Source organism: Myotis myotis, unplaced genomic scaffold (assembly GCF_014108235.1).
Source record: "Myotis myotis isolate mMyoMyo1 unplaced genomic scaffold, mMyoMyo1.p scaffold_m19_p_1, whole genome shotgun sequence".
Classification (NCBI taxonomy): Eukaryota; Metazoa; Chordata; class Mammalia; order Chiroptera; family Vespertilionidae; genus Myotis; species Myotis myotis.
The window spans coordinates 87,723,564-87,750,511 of NW_023416313.1; the positions used below are offsets into that span (position 1 = coordinate 87,723,564).

The 26,948-nt window shown below is 35.4% G+C and overlaps 1 protein-coding gene across 3 annotated transcripts in view; it reads left to right on the plus strand.

The window, feature by feature from the left end:
• TBCK (TBC1 domain containing kinase) overlaps positions 1-26,948 on the plus strand; it is a 167,410-nt gene that overhangs the window by 97,439 nt on the left and 43,023 nt on the right. For all 3 annotated transcript variants that reach the window (XM_036343987.1, XM_036343978.1, XM_036343998.1), the window contains 3 exons: positions 7,286-7,322; positions 8,288-8,449; positions 21,546-21,718. In XM_036343987.1, coding sequence (XP_036199880.1) covers positions 7,286-7,322; positions 8,288-8,449; positions 21,546-21,718 — 372 coding nt within the window. The remainder of the gene's footprint in view (positions 1-7,285; positions 7,323-8,287; positions 8,450-21,545; positions 21,719-26,948) is intronic.

Genomic DNA, 26,948 nt, shown 5'->3' on the forward strand with positions numbered 1-26,948 from the left:
ATTATCAAAACAAAACATTTACAGGGCTCATAACTTAGTTAAAAATGGTTTTTTTTTTCTCTCATACGTATAAAATATTTTCATTTTTAGATTTAGGAACACAAATTTAGAATGATAAATCTAATGATTTGTTTTTGTTTTTATTCATCTGTTTTCTTCTAATCACTTTGTAAACACACCTACCTTTGGCATTTGTCCACTTGAATTGTATCACATTTTGTTGCAGAAATCTCATTTCAAAATTACTCTCACACATCTGTTTAGCAAAATAGGATGGTTCAGGTTTATCTTCCAAAATATTGTGTGATGAGGTCTTTTCCATTGAATTTTAAATTTGTTTACTTTGTTTCTTGTGTTTGAGGAAATTCATCTAAGATACCATCATCTGAGCATTCACACTCTGAAATGTCACTAATATTACCAACATTACCATTTCACTAGACTCTAGATTACTACTACCAATCTTCTGATTGATCTAATAATTGTGAAACATCCTCTGTCAATGTTCTACTTTTTTCTAGTAGTGGTGGAAAATGAAACATTCTGAATTCTCAACTGTGTATATTAAAATCTTTAAAAGAAAAAAAATAGACAATAATGGTATCTTCACATATCTTTTGTATCTTTTTGAAAGATGATATAATGCTTTGGATAGCACAATAAGAAAAATAAAAGGTGGTATAATAGTGATTTATTTTTAACAATGTACAATCCTTCTATGCAATTCTATCATTATTCTACTTTTATTATTTTAATCTTCTTTAGCATAGTTGGAAATAATTGAATATTTAGTTAGAGAACAGTAATAGTCAAATATTCACAAAATAAAGGATCTTATAGAATTTGTAAGGTAGAAGAAAAAAATTTTATGTAAGAATATTTGTAATTTTCTGAACTCACAGTAGCTGAAATGGAATTGAGGGATGTTGATTCTGAGAGCCAGCAGGACTGCGAATAATTTAGCCTCCTTAGGCTATGCCTACCTTTAAATGAGTTTACCTCAACCTGTAAAATAATATCTACAATTCCCAGTGTTGAGGATTCCCTTTTTTTTTTTTTTTAACCTTCCACTACCACCCTCCTTTTTCTAACAAAGCTTGTGTATCTTTTGTGAGATGGCTACATGAAGCTATCTCAGAACTTTAGGGTGTTAAAATACTTCCAATTACAGAAACTTCTGGATTGTTATTAAGAATAGTAATTATAATTTCTATACTGATGTCATATGCCATATCCTCTGCCAGGTGTTTCAGATCCAATTAGCTAATCTTCATAACTATCCTAAATGTTCAAAGAGATATGTAACTATAAGATCACAATTTCCAGAGCTTCAAAGTTTCAAGAAAATATATGATGGTCTCTACTGCTTTGAAAACTTGTGAGCTTTTCGGCATCCTTTTCTTGACTGGCTAGACTAGACGCACATTTCCCTAATGCAGGGAATTAATGCAAATCATCAAACTAATGATCAATATGTGGCTTATAGTAATTTAAATATAAAAATATTTCTGATGAGGTAAACATAAAATATAGTATGCTCATAAGAAGGTAGATTATAAGGATCTCCCCCTTTTTAATAATTTTGTAATATTTTCTATAGAAAGAACATGTAATGTTTGTGAATTAAAAACACTTTGACAAAAGATTCAGAGTTTATAAGAAATATTTTCTTTCTAAATCTTTCATTCTTATACATTTATAAGTTTTTGAGCCACAATTTTCTGCTCTTCAAAATCAAATTGATGAGGCCCCTGCCTTTTTTTCCCTATGATATTTAAGGTTGTTATATTATCAGCCCATATGGAAGACATCATGAAATACTAAATATCATTATTCTTTCTTGGTGTTGCTAGGGGGCAGTATTTACTCAGCTGACTCTTAGCAGACTAGCAAGCGTATATAATTTCATAATCTAGAGAAAATAGTCAATGCATGTTAGATTTGTTTTCACTGGGTTTCAGTTTTCAACTTGAAATCAGAAAATAGCTAATAACATCTCTAACTTGATAAGACAATTTTAGATATTTTTTGTATTTGCAATAAAAATTTTATTATTTATTTGTTATTTTAAAAATTAAAACCTGAGCCAGCCTAATATTCAATATTACCTTATTTTGCTAGGAGTTTTTGTGTGTATCAGCCTATATTGTGAAGAAATAACTAATATTTTAAGAAATTCTTGCCGGGACCGGTTTGGCTCAGTGGATAGAGCGTCGGCCTGCGGACTGAGGGGTCCCAGGTTCGATTCCGGTCAAGGGCATGTACCTGGGTTGCAGGCACATCCCCAGTGGGGGATGTGCAGGAGGCAGCTGATCGATGTTTCTCTCTCATCGATGTTTCTGGCTCTCTATCTCTCTCCCTTCCTCTCTGTTGAAAATCAATAAAATATATTAAAAAAAAAAAAATTCTTTAAAATGAAAATATCAGAAAAATAAATAAATAAGTAAATAAATAAATAAATAAAATGAAAATATCAGTTAAGATTGTCTAAATCTTAAAATTATAGGGAGGTGGGGATGGCCAGCAAGAGGTCAATGAGGGGAGACATATGTAACACTATATTTAATACTTTAAACAATTAAAAATCCTATATAATAAAAGGCTGATATGCAAATTGTCCCCTCGGGAGTTCGACCAACTGAGAGTTTGAACACTCACTATGATGTGCGCTGACCACCAGGGGGCAGCGCGGAGCAAAGGAAGGCCCCGACCAGCAGCTGGTCGCCAGGGGAAGGAAGGTCCCAGTCAACAGCAGGCAGTCAGGGGAAGAAAGGCCCCGGCTGGCAACTGAAAGGCCCCGATCGACCCTGATCGCCAACCAGGCCTAGAGACCCTACCCATGCATGAATTTTATGCACCGGGCCTCTAGTTTAAAAATAAAATAAAATGAAGAAATATAGAAAGAATAACTAACAGGCATTACAGCCTCACAGAATATATTACCTATGTATTTATCTGACTGTAATTTAGTTGATAAGAGGTGACTTGTTGCTGAGCATCTAAGGGCCCAGTGCATGAATTCGTTCACCTTGAAAGGAACTGCGGGCCACAAGTCTGGGTGGGCAAAGGGGCAGGTCTCGGCGCATCCTTTGCACCCCTGCCCGGCCCCTCCTGCCACGTCTCCCGACCCCCTGTCTTCTGGCAGCCCCGCTTCCGCCACTCTCACATGTTGACAACACAAAGCAATTGGGGCCAGCACCATCAGCAGGTGCGAGTGGCAGCTGGTGGCCCGATTGCCCCTCAGAAGTAGGGGGAAGTGGAGAAGCCCTCAGGGGCGATAGGGGCCGGCAGCCACCACTTGCATCTGCTGACAGTGCCAAGCGAGCAGGGCTGGCACCAGCAGCAGGGGCGAGTGCTAGGCAGGACCATGGCATACGAGAGCAAAGAATTTTCAGTAACCACCAGAGGCCCACCCTGATGCCAGCGACTGGTGCCCCACCTTGATCTGGCGCCCCCGCTCACCTGCTCCACCATCCCACCGCAGCCAACGCCTGCCATGCTCTGCGCTCTGCTGCCAATGCCCACCATGTTCCGCGCATGCCCCCTGGTGGTCAGCACACATCATAGCAACCAGTTGTTTGGTTGTTCAGTTGTTCCACCATTCGGTCTATTTGCATATTAGCCTTTTATTACATAGGATATTTAAGAAATTAATTCAACTTGAATTATTACTTTTCAATATCAAATATGCTTTATTTTACTTTTTTTAATTATTTATTGATGAGAGAGAGAAACATGGATTTGTTCCACTTATGTATGCATTCATTGATTGATTCTTGTATATGCCCTGATTGGGGATCAAACCCTCCACTTTGGTGTATTGGGATGACATTCTAACTAATAACCAATTGACCTACCCAGCCAGAACCTCATTTCTCTTACTTTTAATAATTCTTTTTATAATTGTTGTCAAAATATAGGTATATAATTTAAAATTTCAAGTTTGTTTTTTTCCATACTTTTGACTACTTAACATAAAGGATTTATTAAATGTGTTGACCAAGGGAGATTTGCTGATTTTCTCATTATTTGATACTTATTGAAAATTCCTTAAGAAAATGAATAATTTCATGATTATTTGGAACTTTTAATTTACCCTTTTTGATTATCTTTCTTATATATTTCATTCATTCTTTCAACAAATATTTGAATGTCTATTATTTATGTGCCAGGCATTTCCCTAGACCCCAGGTACATCAGTGGAAAAAACAGACATAATCTCTACCCTCATAATCTAGTGGGGGACAGACAATAAAGAAGATAAATACACTGTGATATGTTATAAGCCCCACAACAAATTGTTTTTGCTTTAAGGAGTCAATTATTTTTAAATATTTTAAAAATAAAAGTATTTTGTATTTAACCCCATATTTATAATTACTGAATCTCTTCATTCTTCTATGTAGATCCAGATTTTTATATCATTTCTTTCTGCCTGAAGTAGTCTTTCTTCAGCATTTCTAGTAGTGCAGAACTTCTGGTGATGAATTCTTTCAGTTTATCTGTAGGAACCTTTATTTTACCTTTGTCTCTGAAAGATATTTTGCTGGGCATACAATTTGACGTTGCTAGGTTTTCAAGTCTTTAATACTTTAAAATTTTTCCTCCACTGCCATTTATTATGCACTGTTTTCAAAAACAATGAAAAACATCCTTCTTATTGATGTCTTTTTCCCTCTGGCTAAATTGTAAGATTCTTTTCTTTACCACTGATTTTGAGAAATTTGAGTATGACACTTGGCTGTAGTTTTATTCATGTTTCTTGTGTTTCAGGTTTTTGAAATTTGGAATCTATTAGTGTATGTTTTTCCCCATCAAATTCTAAAAATATTCAGCTATTATTTCCTCAAACATGCTTTTTGTTCCCTTTCCTGTCTTCTCTCCTTTGTAGTCTCCAAAGAGGCTCATTGATGCACAGGATGTGTGTTTTTTTCCTCCTCTTTTGTTTTACTGCTTTGTTCTATTGCTTTGTCTTCGAGTTCACTAATTTTTCTTCTGAGATGTCTCATCTGCTATTAATCCCATTCAGTGTATTTTTTTTTATCTCAAACATTATATTTTTCATCTCTAGAATTTTGACTTCTTTTTTTGTACCTGCTATGCCTCTACTTACTGTGTCCAATCATTCTTTAGTTCTTTGAATAAATGGAATACAGATATAAAAAGTATTTTAATGTTGTTGCCTACAATTGCATATATCTATAATAATAAAAGGGTAATAGCTAATTAGACCGGACAGCCAAACGACCTTCTGGACATCCTTCCAGATGAAGCCGTGGAGGCGGGGGCTGAGGCAGAGGCAGTTAGGTACAATCAGGCAGGCAGAGTGGTTAGGGGCGATCAGGCAGGCAGGCAGAGGTAGTTAGGGGCTATCAGATAGGCAGGCAGGCGAGTGGTTAGGAGCCAGCACTCCCGGATTGGGAGAGGGTGCAGGCTGGCTGAGGGACACTCCCCCCACCCCGCCGCAGGAATTTCATGCACCAGGCCTCTAGTATATATTAGTGTGTATATATATATATATATATATATATATATATATATATATACAGTTCTGTGTTCATTTTGATTAAATGATTTTGGTCCTCATTATAAAACATTTTTCCTGCTGCTTTGCATTACTTTTTTTAGTCATTGTGAATTTTGCTTTGTTGGGTATTAGATATTTTTATGTTATTGTAAATGTTCTTGAGCTTTATTTTGAGGTGCAGTTAAATAACATTTAAACAGTATGATTCTTTCCAGGCTTGCTTTTAAGGTTTATTAAGTGAGACCAGGGTAACATAATTTAGGAGCATAATTTTCCCCATTACTAAGTCAATACCCTGACACCTTGTATTACAGGGTTTTGTTGTTTTATTTTTTGTTTTTTTATCCTGGCTGGTGATAAATTGAACTATTCCTGGCTCTATGTGAGGCTGGCGAGTTTGCCCTCTGAGTCATTCAAGTGGTTTCTTCCCTGCTTTGTGTAGTTTCCTCAAATGCATGCCCTCTTCAGTTTGTGGGGAAATGGGTTGTTAGCTAGTTGCTAAAGTAATTCAGAAAGACTCCTAATGGCAATTGGCTTTGATCAGAAGGGTAGAGGGAAATGTAATTGATGTCATGTCCTTAAAAGAAATAAAGTTGAATACTAGTGATGTAACTAATTTCTGATTTTTTTAAACTTAAATTATGCTGAAGAGCTTGAATTTTGTTATATTTTATTGTTTTCTATAATCCATAGAAAACATTGAAGTCACACATCTTTGTACTCCTCAGTTCTCCCACTTGTGATGTTACTTGAAAGGATTCCTATCTGTTAACGTATAAAAATGATCTAGTGGAGAGCAATGGGCTTTATTTCACATACAGTACTTAGATATCAATGTAGTATGTCATTATATTTATGGTTCTTGACTGGCATTTTGGAAGCATAAATACTCAATTGTGTGCAATACAAAGGCATATTGCAACTGTACTCGTAAATTCATAATTGGTAGGTGGTGAAATATTTATTTAAACTAAATAGGTTGGATAGAAATATTTGTTTAATAGGAGCCTATATTGACACAGAAAGTAAAATTAGAGCTTTTTCAGATTTTTTTATAAATCATTATTGATTTTTGATACTTGCTATTGACAAAGAAGATTGTACTCTACTTTTAGAATTAAGAATGATTTCTCACTTTTATAATCTCACAAAATTAATTGAAAGTGTGTGTTTATGTATGTATTTTTATTCCCAGACAATAAACTTAGGAAAATAAATTTGCCACTCAGCTAAAGGACCAAATTATTTCATTCCTAGATCTTACACTTTTAGTCTGTTTTGAAGCTTCCTATTAATTTAGAAAGCATATGCTTTATAACACCTTTTTAAGAGACATTTTGGGTATTTATTAAATATCTCATCAATTCTCAAAGATAGTAAGGGTAACTCAACACTAATGAGGACCACTTAAATCTCAGGAATATTTTTGTACTACTGGAAAAATACACCCTTGCAATTAGCATGCTAGTGTTCTGTTTGGATTAGGCATTGTCTTGAGTGTATCTTTTGATGAAAATGAAGGCATTATGTTGAATAATTTTTAGCATAAGGGCTATATGCAGCATTTGTAATAGATACCATTATTTAATAGAATATACGTGATAATAATTACAATTATCTACATTCTGTTTTATTTTAATTAATGTAGTGAACCAATATATAGAACTTGCTTTACCATTCAGTTTATTAGTAATCATTCTAATTATCTCTTCTTTATCCATCTGTCCCCATTACCCCTTTTTTTTTCCCCACTTACAGCTCTATGCCATCCCTTGGTTTCTCACCATGTTTACTCGTAAGTATCATTTTCCCTTTCCTTTTGCTATTATGTTAGCTAAAGGATAACTCCATTTTTCTCCAGTATATTTACAGTAGTATCAGCAGATTTAATTACATAGTCATTCGTATGTCTAATGTAATAGAGTCTGGTAGAAAAAAAATATTAATTGTTCTGACTGCTGAATATAAAAACGAGTATTATATTGAAAGAAAACCTGCTTTACATATTGTGACATTCATATTCCTTCTATTGAAAAAGAAATTAATATTAACTATAGGATTTACATAAAGTTTTGGAAGGCAACTTTTACAACCACATTAGGCTTAAGTTTTTACAGATTCTCTAATAATAAATTCTTTTATTTCCTAAACTACAATTCCTTTAGAAATTAAACAACTTATGTGAATGTGTGATACTTTTACCAATTACAAATATTAATACAGTGATCATTCTGCTTAAATATACACACATGATAAGTGAAATACAGTATTTGAAGTAAATCTGTATGCATTGGCCTGGAAAATATCTACAGTATTATTAAATGGAAAAAAAAATGTGAAAAATAGAAAATTGCTAATTGGATTTTTTTTATGTGAATTTAATAAAGTATTTAGAGTGCATAATAGAAATGAAATAATATTAAAGTTCAGCTGGTGAATAAACTTATGAGAATAATATTACTATCTGGAAAATTCTAGGAAGAAATATGTTGTCTGGGACAACAACACCAACATTCATAATGAAAGTTAGAAAATGTCATGTGTTTGACCAATCTGATTATCAATATTTTAAGATTCCTTAGGAAGCAATACATTTACAAAGCCAAATAAACATTTTATAAAACAATTTGATAGTACATGTTCTTAATAGTTTTAACCATAAAGTAATGGTCATATGTCTAGTTAAGCAGCTTGTTATTGTTTTAATTTTTATTTTGTTTTATATTGTAATTAATTTATTTATATTTTGTCACTTTACAGATGTATTTCCACTGCACAAAATTTTTCACCTCTGGGATACCTTGCTACTTGGAAATTCCTCTTTCCCATTCTGTATCGGAGTAGCAATTCTTCAGCAACTGCGGGACCGGCTTTTGGCCAATGGCTTTAATGAGTGCATTCTTCTCTTCTCTGATTTACCAGGTACAGATAGAAATAAATGGAATCACTAAATGAAATTTAATTATAAGATAACGAGACATTCTTATACCAATTTGCACAAATCATTACTTAAGCCCTCAGAAGCTCTTCTGCTTGAGCTTCGTCCCTCCGTAAATCTCTCCCTTGAATACTGCCTCTTCCACCGGCCCAGCATTGTAGATACATTCTAGCTCACTCTAGTTTACTTTCATGTCAAAAGGGTACAAGAGCCAAGGGTAATATCCTATTTTCCTTTTTGCTTAGGACAGACCTGTTTGACTTCAGCTGGTAGAGAATAAATAAAGGCCACTTGGGAAGGTGTTTGAGAATCTCTATGTATACAGAGATGTAAATCATTTGAAACTTGCTTTCTCCTATTGATAGCTTCTTGCTAACAATTTGACAGATTTAGAAAAGGAAACAATATCCTCTTGGGAGGGCCAACCACACTCTAGGGCAGTGGTTCTCAACCTTCCTAATGCCACGACCCTTTAATACAGTTCCTCATGTTGTGGTGAACCCCAACCATAAAGTTATTTTCGTTGCTACTTCATAACTGAAATTTTACTACTGTTATGAATCGTAAACTAAATATCTGATATGCAGGATGTATTTAGGCGACCCCTGTGAAAGGGTCGTTCGACTGCCATAGGGGTCGCGACCCACAGGTTGAGAACCGCTGCTCTAGGGAAACTCCACGTCCCATAATGCAGGGTAGTAAGTTAAAGCTATATATTGTGTTTAAGTGAGGAGTTTATAAATTTAGGAGTTGAATGCTTAAGTGTAGAAATGGTTGAAAAGATGAAAGTAACATGGTTACTTTCTGTGGAAGAAAAAAACTGATATAACAATCTGTGGAAGAAAAAACTGAACCAAAATGTATTTCAGGTAGAATTCTACTTTATTCAAACAGCATTTTATTGGCTCCAGTCCTTCTGCTGAATTTATTGCTGATCTCTGTATTTTCAGGCAGGCACAAATGACTGCTGATAATAAACACTTAAAATTACTCAAGAGATAAATTTGCCTAAAAACCAAAGAACAAAAGGAAAGCACATTAAGGTTATATATTTATTAATTACTCTCAAGAGAAATAATACACCTGCTGCCTTTCCTGATTTGTTTTTATTCTTTAATGCTTATTGCATTTCCTATTTATTGCTCCCTTCATTGTAGGCATTTAGCAGCAGAGATGATAGATGCTTAGTAAAATGTGCTAGTAATGGCATGCACATATCATGGATTTGAAAGGCTGAGTGAATTAAAGTAGGAGCCAATAACATATTCTGTCATCTTTTCCCCTTTGAACTACATTACCAAGATTGTGTTTTTACAATATATCCATTCATTTATTCAACAAATATTCATCGATTTCCTACTAGGAATGTGTGTTTATAGTAAGTGTATGTGTATATAAGTCTGTAATTTAATAATCTTATTTCTGGTTTATCTTTTTTTTTTTTTACTGACCCAGAGAATTCATGCATAATTATTTAAAGGTGATCCAATGGTATCCTGTAACTGTGGCTGACACGTCTAACTTTGGTTATCTTAATTACATGTGGTATTACCTTCTAGTTCCAGTAAGTTACTTGCCTGGCTGGTGCATTAGTTCTTTAATTTTTCAGTGAGGGAATTCAGCTTCCCTCTCAGAATTGCTCTGTAGAATCAATAAGATTTGGAATGTTAGGTGTGTGGATGTATTCCTATACTCTAACTAAGGTACTGAGTGGGGAGTAAGTTAGGAAATGGGTGAGTGGGCATGGCACTAGGAAAGATAATAAGTTAAGTTTTAGATATGTGCTTAAGATGTTTATGGGACCTAGATTGAGAAGCTGAGGCACTATTAGGGATTTTGAGTGACAAAATGACAAATATAATTTGAAGATTAGTCAGAGACTAAAATTTCGTCTAATATCCTTCTTTTTTGTCTCCCCTGTTATCTTTGTGTTTCCCTAGAGATTTCTTTTTAAATAAGTTCTTTCATTTGTATTATATATCAATAGGAGCCCTATTGATATGTAGGTAAACTGTATGGAAGGGGAAGTGTTTTGTAATCCTCAAATTAGGTCTCAGTCTTTTATGAAGCCTCTGTCTCTGGGTTGTGACCTTCTCTGGTGCTTCTTAGTGTCTGCCCTTTAGATGAGACAGGAAGGCTGGAGGGAGCCAGAGTTGGGTATTTCCCTTCCCCCAGGTCACTTAGGCTCTGGTAAAATGGTTCCCATGCGTGCAGGCTTTGTTACAGAGAACAAGATGATCTGGGCATATTTGTAAATGCCTCATTTTCCACTTTCTCTGGTGGAAGCAGAAGATTTTTTTTTATGATCTTTATGATATTTAAAGCACTTTAAGATATATAGTTGTCTAGACATATATTAAGTTAGACATGTAGCTATTTCCTGTGCTGTTTATTCAATCGAATATTTTCTCCGTTTTAGATAGTGTTCCTCCATCTGTTCACTTTGATCATATTTTCCTTTAAATCCTTGAATGTATTTATAGTAGTTACTTTAAAGTCCTGTCTGCTATTTCCAATTCTGGATCATCTTTTGGGTATATTTCTATCAACTTCTGTGTTTCTTCATTATAAGTCATATTTTTCTGCTTTGCATATCTAGTTATTGTTTATTATATAATGTATATTGATAAAGATACATTGCAAGGAGTCTAGGTTTTATCTTCTTTTAAAGACTGTTAAGTTTTGTTCTGCTAGATAATTAAATAACTGCTGGGTCCTTTTATTTATGTTAATTTGGTTTTAGTCTCTTTTAATTCTCTCTTAATTCATGAATGTGGCATGTCGAGGTTTTTAACTAAATACCCAAGGTGATCAATGGGAAATCTCACTTACTGGACCAGACTCAAAAATCTCTCAACAATTACTCATCTTTATGGTCCCTCAGCACTTACCATTTCTTAAGTATAGTAAGTCCAATTTTAGTTAAATTAAATTCAATAAACAGTAGGGTGGCTTTAATGGACCCGTTGGCATGGAGAAATATCATTTAGCCCTAAACCTAAGTTTGTACATTGCTAAGTCTCATGTAGTGAGTTCATTTCAGAAACTAGATTGTGAGTAGGAAATTTGGGCAAAGTCAATAATCTCTAGTTGTAACAACTCTATCACTTTTAGAGTTTACAAAGATTTTAAAGTATTTTATCTTGTATAAATATCACAACTATGTTAATAAGTAGTTTATTTTATCTCCATTTTGCTCTTGAAGTGATCTTGTGGAATGCTCATTATTATGTAAGTTAGTAACTGGCATTTGGAGTCCAAGTGCAGTACTTTTCACTGTACAAGATAACATATTATTTGTTTACAAAGTAAGTTTTTGGAGGTCAGAACAATTCCATATGTGCAGTTTCAAATGGTTCAAACTAGTAACTTCGTCAGTTCAGTTCTGATTTCCTCAGAAACTCATTTTTAACTATGAAAATGGCAATAGCTGATAGTAGATAAAACCATCAAGTAAAATACTAGCCATTTTTTCTTTCCACATGTGTGAGCTCTTTCTCAGTGAACAGCAAATAAAATTTCCATTAAAAAAAAAGTTTGGGGACAGCGCGGCAGCTCTCTTCAAAGCGGCGCTGGGCGTTGATACCCGTAGTCGCCGCCATGAGTCGCAACTACAACGATGAGCTGCAGTTCTTGGAAAAGATCAATAAAAACTGCTGGCGAATCAAGAAGGGCTTCGTGCCCAACATGCAGGTTGAAGGAATTTTCTATGTAAATGATGCTCTGGAAAAATTAATGTTTGAGGAATTAAGGAATGCGTGTCGAGGTGGCGGTGTTGGTGGCTTCCTGCCTGCCATGAAACAAATTGGCAATGTGGCAGCCCTGCCTGGGATTGTTCATCGATCTATTGGGCTTCCTGATGTCCATTCAGGTTATGGGTTTGCTATTGGGAATATGGCAGCCTTTGATATGAATGACCCTGAAGCAGTGGTGTCCCCAGGTGGTGTCGGATTTGACATCAATTGCGGGGTTCGCTTGCTAAGAACCAATTTAGATGAAAGCGATGTCCAGCCTGTGAAGGAGCAACTTGCCCAAGCTATGTTTGACCACATCCCTGTTGGGGTGGGATCCAAAGGTGTCATCCCAATGAATGCCAAAGACTTGGAAGAGGCCTTGGAGATGGGTGTGGACTGGTCGCTAAGAGAAGGCTACGCCTGGGCCGAAGACAAGGAGCACTGTGAGGAGTATGGAAGGATGCTGCAGGCTGACCCCAATAAGGTCTCCGCGAGGGCGAAAAAAAGAGGCCTTCCTCAGTTGGGGACCCTGGGAGCAGGTAACCACTATGCAGAAATCCAAGTTGTAGATGAGATTTTCAATGAGTATGCTGCTAAGAAGATGGGCATCGACCATAAAGGACAGGTGTGCGTGATGATCCACAGTGGAAGCAGAGGCTTGGGCCACCAAGTAGCCACAGATGCCCTGGTTGCTATGGAAAAAGCCATGAAGAGAGACAAGATTATAGTCAATGACCGTCAGTTGGCTTGTGCTCGAATCGCTTCTCCAGAGGGTCAGGACTACCTGAAGGGAATGGCAGCAGCTGGGAACTATGCCTGGGTCAACCGCTCTTCCATGACCTTCTTAACCCGTCAGGCTTTTGCCAAGGTATTCAACACAACCCCTGATGACTTGGACCTACACGTCATCTATGATGTTTCTCACAATATCGCCAAAGTGGAACAACATGTGGTGGATGGAAAGGAGCGGACCCTGTTAGTACACAGGAAGGGATCCACCCGAGCTTTCCCTCCTCACCATCCCCTCATTGCTGTTGATTACCAACTCACTGGACAACCAGTGCTCATTGGTGGCACCATGGGAACCTGTAGTTATGTTCTTACTGGCACTGAGCAGGGCATGACTGAGACCTTTGGGACAACCTGCCATGGAGCGGGCCGTGCATTGTCCCGAGCAAAATCTCGACGTAACTTAGATTTCCAGGACGTCTTAGACAAATTGGCAGATATGGGAATTGCAATTCGTGTTGCCTCACCCAAACTGGTTATGGAAGAGGCTCCTGAGTCCTATAAGAACGTGACGGATGTGGTGAACACCTGCCATGATGCTGGAATCAGCAAGAAGGCCATTAAACTGAGACCGATTGCTGTTATCAAAGGGTAGAGCCCTGACTGTGGCCATGGACTCCAATGCCCTTACTGAAGTGGACGTCGACCGAAATGCTCTTCAGATATCAGAACTCAGAGACCTGACAGGTTCCAAAGTGTGTTGCTGTAACCGCCCATTGCAAGTGGCTGATGGGGAGGCTGATGCCTGGGGAACCAGTGTTATAAAATCACCTTCTGGGAGGAGTCGCATGGTCCCCATTTGGAAAGGGATGCATACACTTCCTCCCTGGTTGTCCACAGATTTTTAGGGAAACCTGTTAGTGGATGGGTGTGGTTCAAGAAACCACCTTACTCAGTCATACTAATCTGTAACCATCAGAATGAACTTCTTTACACCAAGTTCTTCTCTACATCCTGAGAGGTGTCATGAAGAACATTCTGTTAAACGAGAAGGTTTTAGAATGTTTCTGCCCTCCTTTTGCCACTTTGTCCATTTATCCACTGTCTACCTCCTTCCCCTGCGCTGAGCAAAATCCTACCACTTTTACTGGGAGAGTATCCACAGGTCATGTTAGGATGTTAGATGATTGGCTGATGGGACACATTGAGGAGGGAATATGTGTGGCAGTGTGGGAATAGGGACCCAAAAGAAAAAGTAATTTTTCATAGAGTTGCTACCTCTCTCATTCCAAATATAAGGCAGAGTTTTGACTTAGTCTGCAAAATGGCATTGCTGGTATCTGTCATTAATTATGCCTGGTCTGGCAAACCTTTCTTAAATAATAACTTGCACTACAGCAGCAATACCTTTACATGGGTGATGGAATCATTATAAAAGCAGGAAACGGCCACATCTGTGATACTGGTTGCTCAGTGTTGACAAGTTGACTAGTTTTGTGCCATCTAATCACATTTCATGTTATGTACTGACACCTTCAAGATGTTAAAGTAGGTTACTAAGGCCTCAGTTGAATCCAAATAGCCAATAAAGAGAAAAGTCTAATAAAGTTGTAATAGGTTGTTTAAAAAAAAAAATTAAAAAAAAAAAAAAAAAAAAAAAGTTTAACCTAGTTTTAATATAAAGCATTACCTTCACAACTTCTCTTATTTATTTATTTTTTTAGTATATTTTATTGATTTTTTTACAGAGAGGAAGGGAGAGTGATAGAGAGTTAGAAACATCGATGAGAGAGAAACATCAATCAGCTGCCTCCTGCACACCCCCTACTGGGGATGTGCCTGCAACCAAGGTACATGTTCTTGACTGGAATCGAACCTGGGACTCTTCAGTCCACAGGCTGACGCTCTAGCCACTGAGCCAAACTGGTCAGAGCAACTTCTCTTATTTAAATAAGTCATGTATTCTAGTTGTGGTTTGGATATACAAAATGATTTATCTCCCATCCTTAGCAGTTCTCCTGGCTACTTATTCCCTAACTTCCTCACAGAAACAACCATGAGCTTGGTATCTCAAACAATAACTATCCTACTGTTAACTACAGAAGAGAGCTGTAGAGTATGTAGCCTTTTCAGACTTTTTCCTTCATGTCTGCTCAGAGCTTTATAGATCATTAATATTTATTACTGAATAATATTACAAGTCCTTGGACTTTGAAAGATAGAAAAGAATATTTTTTAAAAGACGATCTTTTTCTAAAGAGAAATTACCAAGAGCAAAATAGAAAATTAACCTATATTCTAAGTGTGTTTAAAACAAGAAGGCAGACTAACTGGAGTCTAAGGCCTGATGCTTTTGTTGTGTTGTGTTGTGTTGTGTGTTTTTTATTTTAACTGAATTGCTAAAATTTTTCATGTGTTTTATATATCTGTAAGTTTATCTATAAAACCTCGGGTTCGTACTATATGCTGGAATAATCTTATTTCTACTTCATAACATTCTTGGGAATTAAGTAATATCAACCCTAGGATTGAGAAAAGAGATGCAGAAAAATGAGTTGGCCAGAGCTATACAACTTGTAGTAATTGAGTTGAAATTCAAGCCCAGGTCATGCTGCCTCCCATGTTACTGCGCTTTACCTTATATCATTTGTTCTACTGCTTTCTGAGAAAATATATTAACTGCCAGAAAGCTGTATAACTCATAACCTAACTTTCCCAACCCCTTTGAACCAGTGTCTTTAAAGCTTGAAACTTTTCTAAGTAGGAATGACAAATTGTACACATATGATTATCTCTCCTCTCCTCTGAAATATCACTGAAGTGACAGTAAGAGAATGAAAAAAAAAAAAAGCTAATCCTAAGGACAACAAGAATGTAAGAAGAGTATGAGTAGACAAGAAATGTTACCAAATATTTGGAAGAAAGAAAGCAATTCCACCAGACGTAACTCACTTAATAAACCAAAGAACGCTGAACCCTTCCTGCAAAGGAGGATACCAGCAAGAGGCAAGCCAGTTCTTGATGCAAAGCACCAGCCTCAGGAATTGAAAATGAATGGAAAATTGGACAGAACACTAGAGAGAATCAATTGAATGTCTGCATAGAAATAGTTTCATTCCTCCCACCCCTACAGATCTTTGCTCTCACCAAGAGTCTACTCCTGACACTCAGAAGAAAACTTAAAGATAGGAACTGATGTAGATTATGTGCCCTGAAGATTATGCAACGTGAGGAAGCAGCCTGTTTAAGATGATATCAATTACAATACAAAAGTGGGTCATTAAGAGGATGTTTCGACTGAACAAAGTGATCATAACCAATTAATTACAAAACAGAAAAATAATATGTTTATGTATTAAATATCTGGCCTACCTCTTGTATTTTCTCTCTCTCTCTTTTTTTTTGGCTTCATACTCTTCATATAACAATAATTGTGCTATATTTTCATAGAGAAAATAGATATACCTTTTCACTGGCCAGGTTAGTTGAAATTTGTTTTTGTTTTGTTTTGTTTTTGTTTTTAATATATTTTCATTAATTTCAGAGAGGAAGTATGAGGAAGAGAGAGATAGAAACATCAATGATGAGAGAGAATCATTGATTGGCTGCCTTCTGCACGAGCCTGCAACCTGGCAATGTGCCCTTGACTGGAATCAAACCCGGGACCAGGACCCTTCAGTCTGCAGGCCTACACTCTATCCACTGAGCCAAACCAGCTAGGGCATTTTTGTTTTTTGTTTTATTGATAGTAGGAATGCATAAAACATATAACAACACAGGTATAGTCTCGGTTTCTTGTAATGCTACAGGTTGTTAACTGTGAACACAAAAATGCTATTATGTAAAATTCCTATCAAAAAAGTAAAAAAATAAAGAAGTTAATGGTATACTTATAACTGTATCTGTAACATTATCAAGTATACGTTCAGAAAGAATTTATTTCTCTTTTGATCAGGCATTGCTCATTACCAGATTCTTTGCTTATAAGTTTTTATGTTTAATGTCTGAAAGACCTTCTCAGTTTGACTTTTGGGGTGTGTACATAGCAACTGTGTTTCTCCTACCCATAATCTGGTACTGGAACACATTCTTCTTGTACTACAACCTCTGCTTCTGTATAGTGGGTAGTGGAAGTACTGCAGGAAGTCATTCCTAGAACTAACAATAACTTTATACTAACAAAAATAAACAAAGCAAGACACTAATGTCGTAAGGGTAGGTTTTAGTCAATAATATACTGTTGCAATAAGGAGGTGTTCACCTTCAATTGAACTCAACTTCAATTTGTACAGAAGTGACTGGACATTTTAAAAGGAGAATGAAGGAATAGAGAGGTAAGTGACTAGAACTCAGAAGATTCAGCGAAGTGAAAAATTAAAAAAGTTTGAAGGGGGACATTGGTTCATGGGAAGCCTGTCTGGGTTTGCTAATTGGCACTTTTGAAGTCAGATCTCTACCTTCTCAGAGACTAGGAGACAGGGACCCCCTCTTCAGGTGTTGGCTGGAACAACCTTGATTTTTGGCAGCCTTGATTTTTCTCAGGCAGGCACTTTAAGAGGGGGCAAAGGTCATCCTAGGGTTGTGGCCTGGAACTATTATAAACTATGTTAGTGTTTTGTTCAAGTCTTTCATAGGCCAAGGTGGAAGCATAGTCAAGAAAGGACATAGAGAAGCCTGGCTAGAGTTTGGTCAAGGAGAAAGTCTTTTTCAATACCCCAAAGTGATTATAAATCATAGAAATATATCACATAAAACCAAACTAAATGTATTCCTAACTTAGCTTATTCTTAATTATATCCACAGCCACTATAATGTTGCCCAACATAAGAGGAAGTATAATGGAGGGGATGGGTATAAATAAAAATGGCAGTCTTCACTGATTATGGTTTAGATATCTTTATTTTTGCAAAAACATGACCAAAGGTAACAGTAAATTTGGTGAGGTATTCTTTGGGGTAATAGAATCAGAGAGTCTTGAGACCAAGGAGTCAAGAGCATAGTATAGAGCAGGAATGAGGAATCTATAGTTTCAACCAGCAGGTCCATCCATCATCAATTCCCAGAATGCTGGCAAGGATTCATTTAGGCAAATCACAGAATTGTTCTCTGGAGAGATGTCCCTAGGAGGAGAAATACCTTACTTAAAAGTCCTCTAACAACTAACTATGTCCCCAATTTACCCTATTGTGAATTCACCAGTCACCAAGCCCTGCCCACCTACACAAAACTCCCAATATGATTTTTAGTGTTGTTCTCTTAAATATGTATTGTCAGAGATCACCAAAACTATAAGGAAAGCCTTCCACTAAATGACACAAATCAGCACAAACTGAATAAGGCATATCCTCAGAAACATAATTATGAGAAGACATTACAACCATGAAAAATCAGAATTTTTTTTAACTAACAAATAAAATAAAATATTTATTGGTAATTAATAATGATTTGGAAATTCAATGACCTTTATAATAAAGGACTGATGATAAAGTTTAGGAAATTAATCGGAAAAGTAGAACAAAAATACATACTGAAAGTAAAAGTAAAAGGCAAAATTATTAGAAATGCAATATGTTCAAGATTCTAGTAGAAGAGAGAACAGTGAAAAAGGAATTATCACAGGCATCAAAGTAGAATTTTTTTCTGTAACTGAAGAATTATAAAAGGACCATCAAATGCCTAGCACAATGAAGTTGTATGCACTTAACGTATATCATGACACTTCAGAACACCAGAGATCTTAAAAGTATACAGAAAAGAGGAAAAACACATACAATTAACCTCAACTCATAATTGTATCAGACTTCTCACAAGAAAATGGAGCATTGCCTTTTATAACTCACGTTCAACTCTGGAAGACTATGCCTTGTCCAATAATTAGTCAAAGGCAGAATAACTATATTATGCACCCTTTCTTAAATGCTGCTGGAAAATATGTTCCACCAAAATGATGGAGTGAATTCAGAAGAAGTAGATAATATCTTAACAATATTAGGGTTCAAATAAGGGGAAAGCCAAAGGGAATTGGATAATTGTAAACAGAGGCAGCAAAGCTATTCACTGGTGCTAGGAAACAGTTCATAGCCATTAAAACTGGAGGAAATGGCTTCAAGGCGAGATGTCTTTTTCACCTATTCTCACCCAAGTGAAATATGATGTGTTTTATCACTTTGAAAATAGTTCAGTATTTCTGAGAGATAGGGAAGTAATGGATGAGGATAAAGAAACTGAGATTTAGAGACATTATTTCTGTCCGAGTCACAAAGTACTTCACAGAGCTTGGAATGAAACCTGGGGAACCATAATCCAGTGTACATGCTTTATTCACAATGCATTCTATCAAAATTATTATGCAAGATGCAAAACAGCAGTGTCCTAAAATGAGAGGTTACTTTTTAAGAATAATTGCATATTTAATATACAGTTTACAAAGTACTATTGCATAATATTTTGGTTAAGTGAATGGAGAATGGGATATCTATCAGTACTAATAATCGGGGTGAAATGAGAGGGCGGGCACCAGTAAATACTGAAGATTCACTGTAAACATTTTAGTGTTGACAGGGTGTTTTGGAGGCAGGTACAAATGACTTTTCCTTTGCCAGAGATTTAAGGACTGAACCACAACCTCTGACCTGAACCATTGACTTGGGCTTTTACTGAGTGGCAAATGTGTCCACTCCTTTGAGCAGTGCAGATGTAAAACCTGTCATTGTCGTCTGAAATTCTTTCCCTTTGGAGATTACAGTGTTAAATGGCTTAACTTTTTTAAGATGACAGTTTTCTCTCTTTAGCTGCAAATTTTCATCTTATCCATATTAACTGTAAATTTTCTAAAATGAAGTGAACATATCTCTGCTTAAATGGAATAGCGAAACTTGTTTCAAACTTTGATTTTTCATCTGGTTGATGTCTGTTCTTTCTCCAGAATATCAAGAGGATAATGTTATAGAGGTTTTTGGGGAAAAAATTTAACTGCATTAGCCATTGCTCAAATAGACCCATGTCTAAAAACATGTTAACTGTGGGGTTTTTAAAATATTATGTTAGGAATAGCATATGGAGTGATGAAATCTGACCTCTTTGCATAGCCATGGAAGTAACCAACTCTGAAATTGGTAAACATCACTAATCGCAGATGCAGGAATGCTTAATTGAGTAACTGGTCTTCCCAAATCTGCTGACCAATTCAAAATCCAAATGAATTGGAAAATAAAATATGTCCTATAATCCTTTAACAACTTCAGACATTTTCTACTTATAATAACACACTTAACATAGTAAGTCACTTAGCTTGCTTATGTCTTAGCTTCTTCATCTTCAGCAGAAGTTAGAAAGGTTACAATACCTGTCTACTAGAATCATTGTAAGAATGAAATGAGCTAAGTGAAAGAATACAATGTCTGGCACATAACAGATGCTCAGTAAATGTGCAATTCCCCCCTTTCCTCCAAGGATTTCCCACCTTACAAACAGCAGACAACTCTAAATGCATGGCTCATGTACCATCAACAGAATTGACTTGAGTGGCCGTTTCCTTCTCCCCTTTATATATGTATGAGTTTCTCATTTCAAAAAGAGAAATTGGGAATTTATCTCTTTGTAATTTAAACCACATAACCTATTTTTCTACATTGCCTATCTGAACTGACACACTTTCGCAGAGGAATTGAGAATATCTGCCATTTACTGATGTTAGGAATACAGAAAGGGAAAAGTTCGTCCATGCTAAACTTCTTCATCCTGGTCAACTTGCTGAATTTCTCCTGCCCCTCTGTGATCTATACGCTTTCCCTCTACAGGACTGGTTTAATCTTCATCAGATAGTGACCTCCTAAAGAGCTGCCGTGCCATCATAACATACCAGCAAAATTTGACATTGTAACAAGTTTGAAATATGTATTCTTTCAAATATGCTTACATTTCAAATCTGAAAAAGAAAAGGAAATCTATGAAAATTTTTCTTTTAATCAAGTTCATTTAATCTTTATTTAAACCTTTCTGCATTTAACTCAAGAAATTATTTTTAAAAGAAGTACTGAATTGAGATTTTAATAAATAATAAAATTTCCCTGATTATTTTATATCTCCTTTAATAATTGGAAAAGTAACTTGTAGTACATTTTACTAGAAGTCATAATGAATCAGCTTCTGAATCTTTTGCCTGCCCACTCCCAAATTCCTCAACTACTAATTTACTTTGGAAAAGTAAAACTATAATCAGAATAAATGAGGCAGATTCTTAAGAAAGAACTATGTAATATCTATGATGTTTAATTAGTAATGTACTGAGTTTAATTATATACTGAAACATACATATATGTGAAAATGTATGTGTATATGTTGATAATACCAAATAAAGCACACATAGATATATATGCATGTATATATATGCATGTATGTAAATTTATATGAATATGTATATTCATAATACAAAATGCCCCCTAACATTTCAGTCAAAAATATGCTAATTAATGCATACATTATTTTTTTGTTGAAATCTTTTCTAATTAATTATGATCCTAGCCATGTGTCAATATATGCAGTTAGGAAAGGTTGTGTGTCTGTGTTTTTTAATAAACATAGCAATCCAAATTTTTTTTTTCAATTTTCCATCTAGAAATTGACATTGAACGTTGTGTACGAGAATCAATCAACCTGTTTTGTTGGACTCCTAAAAGTGCTACTTACAGACAGCATGCTCAACTTCCAAAGCCAACTTCAGATAACAGTGGAGTCAGAAGTTCAACACCTTATTTCTCAGAGTGTCCAGATACTCCAAAAACAGATCTGGTATGTATTTGAAGATTTATGAACTCTAAAAGATGTATGTTAAAGTTAATATACTGTAGTATCATTATTGCTCCTAATAATATCACTTAGGTCCTTTTAACATAGCTATTTTCTAATATTTGATTTTATTCATGCAACGATTTCAGAAAATTTTTGTATCTATTTGGTTATATGGTTAGAAAGATTGGTTTAACATATTCCTTCAAGTAACAAGTTTCACTTTTTTTCTATGCAATCATATCTGTTTATATATCAGTTTGTTTTATACTGAGAGAATTACGGAAAACAAAGAAAGAATATAAAAATAGAGGAAGACTGAGAGTTGTTAATAAAATAAGAATGTACACTTACTGATTGTTGATTGACAAAAGAAATAGAAACTTACTAAAAAAAATTACTTACTGTATTTATGAATTCTCACCTGAGGATATTTTCCATTGATTTTTAGAGAGAGTGGAATGGGGGGGAGAAACAGAAAGAAACAACTGACTTAATTTGATTTGCTAGTATTTCTGGATTGAATTTTTTCATCTATGTTGATAGATGAGATAAACCTATAATTTTCTTTTCATCTTTCCTTGTCAGTCTTTGATCATAAAATTATATTTCTTTCTTCTTTTTTCTGCTGTGTAATCAATTTGTATAAAAGGAATTATCTGTTTCTTATAGAGTAAAACTTATCTTTAAAACTACCTTTTAGCCGAAACCGGTTTGGCTCAGTGGATAGAGCGTCAGCCTGCGGACTGAGAGGTCCTGGGTTCGATTCCGGTCAAGGGCATGTACCTGGGTTGCGGGCACATCCCCGGTGGGGGATGTGCAGGAGGCAGCTGATCGATGTTTCTCTCTCATCGATGTTTCTGGCTCTCTCTATCTCTCTCCCTTCCTCTCTGTGAAAAATCAATAAAATATATTTAAAAAAAAAAAAAAACTACCTTTTAATCAAAGAGATATTTGATTATTCTCCTGAGTCAATTTTTATGTTTATGAGGTTTTTTAATATCCATTTAACTACCATGCTTACTTTATCAAAATCCTATTTTAAAGTATTTATTTTTCTAATTCTTATATTCTTATAATTCTTTATACAAAATATTTTTTTTATTTTTTTACATTTTATCTGAAATTTTGTCCCCCTTTTTCCTCCTAATTTTGTTTATTTGACATCTTCTTGGTATGATAGAAAGTAGATACAAAAAGATTATTTCATGCATGCCCTATGAAAGCATTTTCATTAAATTTAGGTTAATCAGAATTTAGATTTATATATTATGTAGTCTTTTGGGTTCTATATCAGCTTAAAAAAATAGCTTTTGTAAATTGAAACATAAACTGCATTCTGTGGCTAGTATAATGGAAGTTTGAAAACTTCTATGAGAAGGAAACTTCAGTTAACTTTAATTTATACATTCATCTATCATATTTATTCCCTGAAGCAGACCATGGTAGTAGAAAAAGTATGAATTTTGAACTAGATGAACTTGGTGTCCAATTTCAGCCCTACTCCATTTTGGTTTTATACTCTTGAATCATTTATATGACCTCCCTATTTCCCTTTTTGTAAAAGTGAGCATAATTATTATAATTACTACCTTGCAGTGTTGTTTTAAGAATGATATATGTAAAACACTGGTAATAATCATCATTCCTTTTTTAGTAACTGAAGGTTAAGTGTTTCAACTTTGAAAACTACCCAAGAATTTTATGACAATCTTTTGTATCTAAAGTATTTGTACAAAAGAAGAGATTTTCTGGTATTCTTCTATTTCCCCGCAGCTATGCCAGCTTTATTACTGTCACTGCACATTTAGAAGTCACCATAAACAGTAAGGGGAGCAAGGGAGAGAGGCTGGCTCTCCAACAGGGAATCTTTCTGGCAGTTTTGCTCATTAATTTTAGTGTAAGATTTCACTGTGACCTTTGTGTCTTAGTTTTAACACTATTTTGATCTTGAAGCAACTATAGAATTGCCAAAAAAATTATTTTATCTAGTGCCAATATCTGTCCAATTGACTTTTCCTTAAGTAGCTCAGACTCTGCTTAACAATCCTACCACTGCTTATTAATTGAAATATCCTATCTAATAATAGACAAACATGGTAATTGACCATACCTTTGCTACGCCTCCCATTGGCTAATCAGCAAGATATGCAAACTAACTGCCAACAAAGATGGCGGTTAATTTGCATACGTAGGCGCAAAGCGGCAGAGCGAAGACTGAAGGCGGCTCCAGCTGGGGCAGTGAAGGCTTGAAGGTGGCTCCGGCTGGAGCAGCGAAGGCTGGAATGCAGCGAAGGCTGGAGCTAAGGCCTGGGTCCCGGGTGCCAGAGGAAAACCGGTGCCGGCAGCCAGGGGAAGGGAAGGCCTATTGCACGAATCTTTTCGTGCAATAGGCCTCTAGTATATAAATAGAATGAAATGGATTTATTAAACTGAGTATATTTTGGAAAAAGATTGTGGTCAACACTGGAACTATTTCATATGTTTCTTTGTTAAATTATAATCACCCTATTAATTTATTGAGGACTGGTATAAGTTATATGTACACTATGGATAAACAAGAATTATTTAGTTCTTGATTATGAACACTAGCCCGGAATGTTATTAAATAAAGTAAATTTTATTTTATTTATATAATGCTAACTGCTTGCAGATACTGTCATAAAGTAAGCAGAACGGTCATTGAATTATCCTCAGTTTAAGCTGTACTTTAAATGTGGAGTAACTATGAATTTACTATAGATAAAAACTTTAAAATACATTTGTATACTTTAGGTTAGAATAGCTTCTAAAAGTCTAATATAAATGCCAGTCTGCAGTTTTTTATATATAGTAACACCACTGCCTTTTATAGTTTGAATAGTTTAAAAATAAGACCACAGTGCATCATAATGTTCAGGTACTCAGTTACATTATTTTATCTTTGAAGAAAGTATTTTTGCCCCCATTTTAGAGTTGAGGAAATTGAGAAGACTACTTAATGCAAGTTAAATTTTAAGTTGCCATTTTATCAGTAATGTAAATGTGTTATTCCCTTGTATTTATTGAAATGTATACATTAATATACATCACTGTAGTCATAGATTTTCAAGCAATTTTTTGTGATTTTCTTCTATTTTCCTAATGCATATGTGCTTGCTATACTCATGCAATCACCTACATTCCTGCTATTAAATTAGTTGAAATGTTTTTACAATAAAGTAGAAGAGGAAACAGTTATGTTTTACTCATAGATTATGTTGATTTTGAATGCAAATCTGAAGGAGAGCTAAACACCATTTCCCGAAGTTATTCAGAGCAGTAGATGATTCAGGAACAATGGGTTTTGCCTAGCATTTATTTTCTTTATTGTTTATATTGTAATATCAGTATCTAATGATCTCTCCATAAGCAATCTGAAACTATAGAGCAAGAGTTAATACAATTTTAGTAAAAGATGAAGACTAGAAATTCTTGTAGCTAAATATAGAATTGGTCAGACCTATACAAGGTAAGTAAAATGAAGAAGTTTGCTAGAAAGCAATATTTCTTAAAATTTGTTTATGCCATAATGTGTATAATGTATTCTTAGCACCCACACTCAGACCAAAAGTAAGCAAAAAAAAAAAAAAAAAAAAAGCCAGCATAAGAAAAGAAGGGGTAGTGGAATTCAGTGGTAAGATATAAAAAGAACTTGATTTACTTGATTAAAATATGAATTTTTCTCTTGTAGTCCAACTTTAGACAAGAAAGGCAAAAAAATTTCTAGACTGACACCTTAAGGAATTTATTAAGAATTCTAAGCACCCTATCAAAAGTTATCTTTATAATTTAGACTACTATAACAATCAGCTGAGTGAGCTACATGGCAACTGTTATATAATTTTGTATTTAAAATATTTTTAAACTATAAAATTAATACCAAATAGCAAAAAATAATTTTTGCGTAATGTATTTTTCACATTTTAAATGACAACATAAACATATAAAAGATTATGCATATATAATTTCAACATTGAGTTATATGAATAATAATGGGAATTATATGAATACTAATTAGGTAAATAAACCATCTGAAATATAATCTAAAAATAATTTCTATTTGACTTTAGAATATATTTTATATACTCTGTACAGGTCTATTAATAAAATACAGATAGTCTTTACAGCATTTACTTTTTTAGTAGTAGAAGAAAAGAAAGCATTGTTGAATACTTGATTGAAGAAGAAACAAACAGCAGCTGATTTCATTTCTCAAGGGCATTTTTTATTTATTTCACTTTACATATTCAAAGTACTGCTGAATTTATAACATATGAAAGAGAATTCAGGAAATAATTTGGAAATTTATGATCTTGAACATCTCTGACATAGAATGTCTGCCTTCTCTCAAATCTTCAGTGGAAGCAGAAGATTTTCTTCATGGACAGCAATAGAAGGCAGTTGCTTTTTTTATCACAAAAAAAAAATCACATTTTTAATGGGGAAAGTTTAAAGTTGCTGGGGTGTGCAAAGGCTAAATAGCCATCTTAGATGGTGATTAAAGAAAATTAAATTTATCAAGAAAAAGAGTATGGGAGATGGGGATACCCAAAGGGAAGGACTACACAGAAAAAAGGGGTCTTGGAGACAGGTTCAGGATTTAGCCAGGGATGAGCTGCCGCTGCCCATTGCTCCCCTGGTTGCAAATCCTGTGGGGTCTCTTAGAGGGTTAAAGGATACATGCTCATGGGGGAATGGCATGGGCATGCTCCTTATAGGGAGAGCGAGCACTGGGTCCTTTGTCCTGGAAATCTTAGGGGAGGTCTCAGGGGAGTGTCTTAATAGAATATTCATCAGCTTTCCAGGTGTGCTCTTTCAGGGTCCTGGTCTCCACTGATTGGTTGGTACCAGGGCAGGTTATTAGTCACTGCATCTGATCCTGAGGCAGCCATGGCGCCACTTGTCTGGTTTTGCTGCTTTTCTGGGCCTGGAGATGAAATATAACTGAGGCCTAAATGTTATCATTAGGGAGGAAAAGGTCAGGGGTTTAAACCGTCTGACCAGTGATATGAAAGATCAGGGGTCCAAACTGCATAACCAGTGATAGGCTGAGGGAGGATAGGTTACCCTGGAGGTGAGGTTCTTGTTTTCCCACTTTGCCCCTTGCTAGGCACCCAGAGCTTTCTACCCTGGTGAGTTTCTATACCTGCCCCATCATCCTTGCTCTAGGGGTCTAACAGTATCACCTCTTAAAATTGTAGTGGGAAAAAAT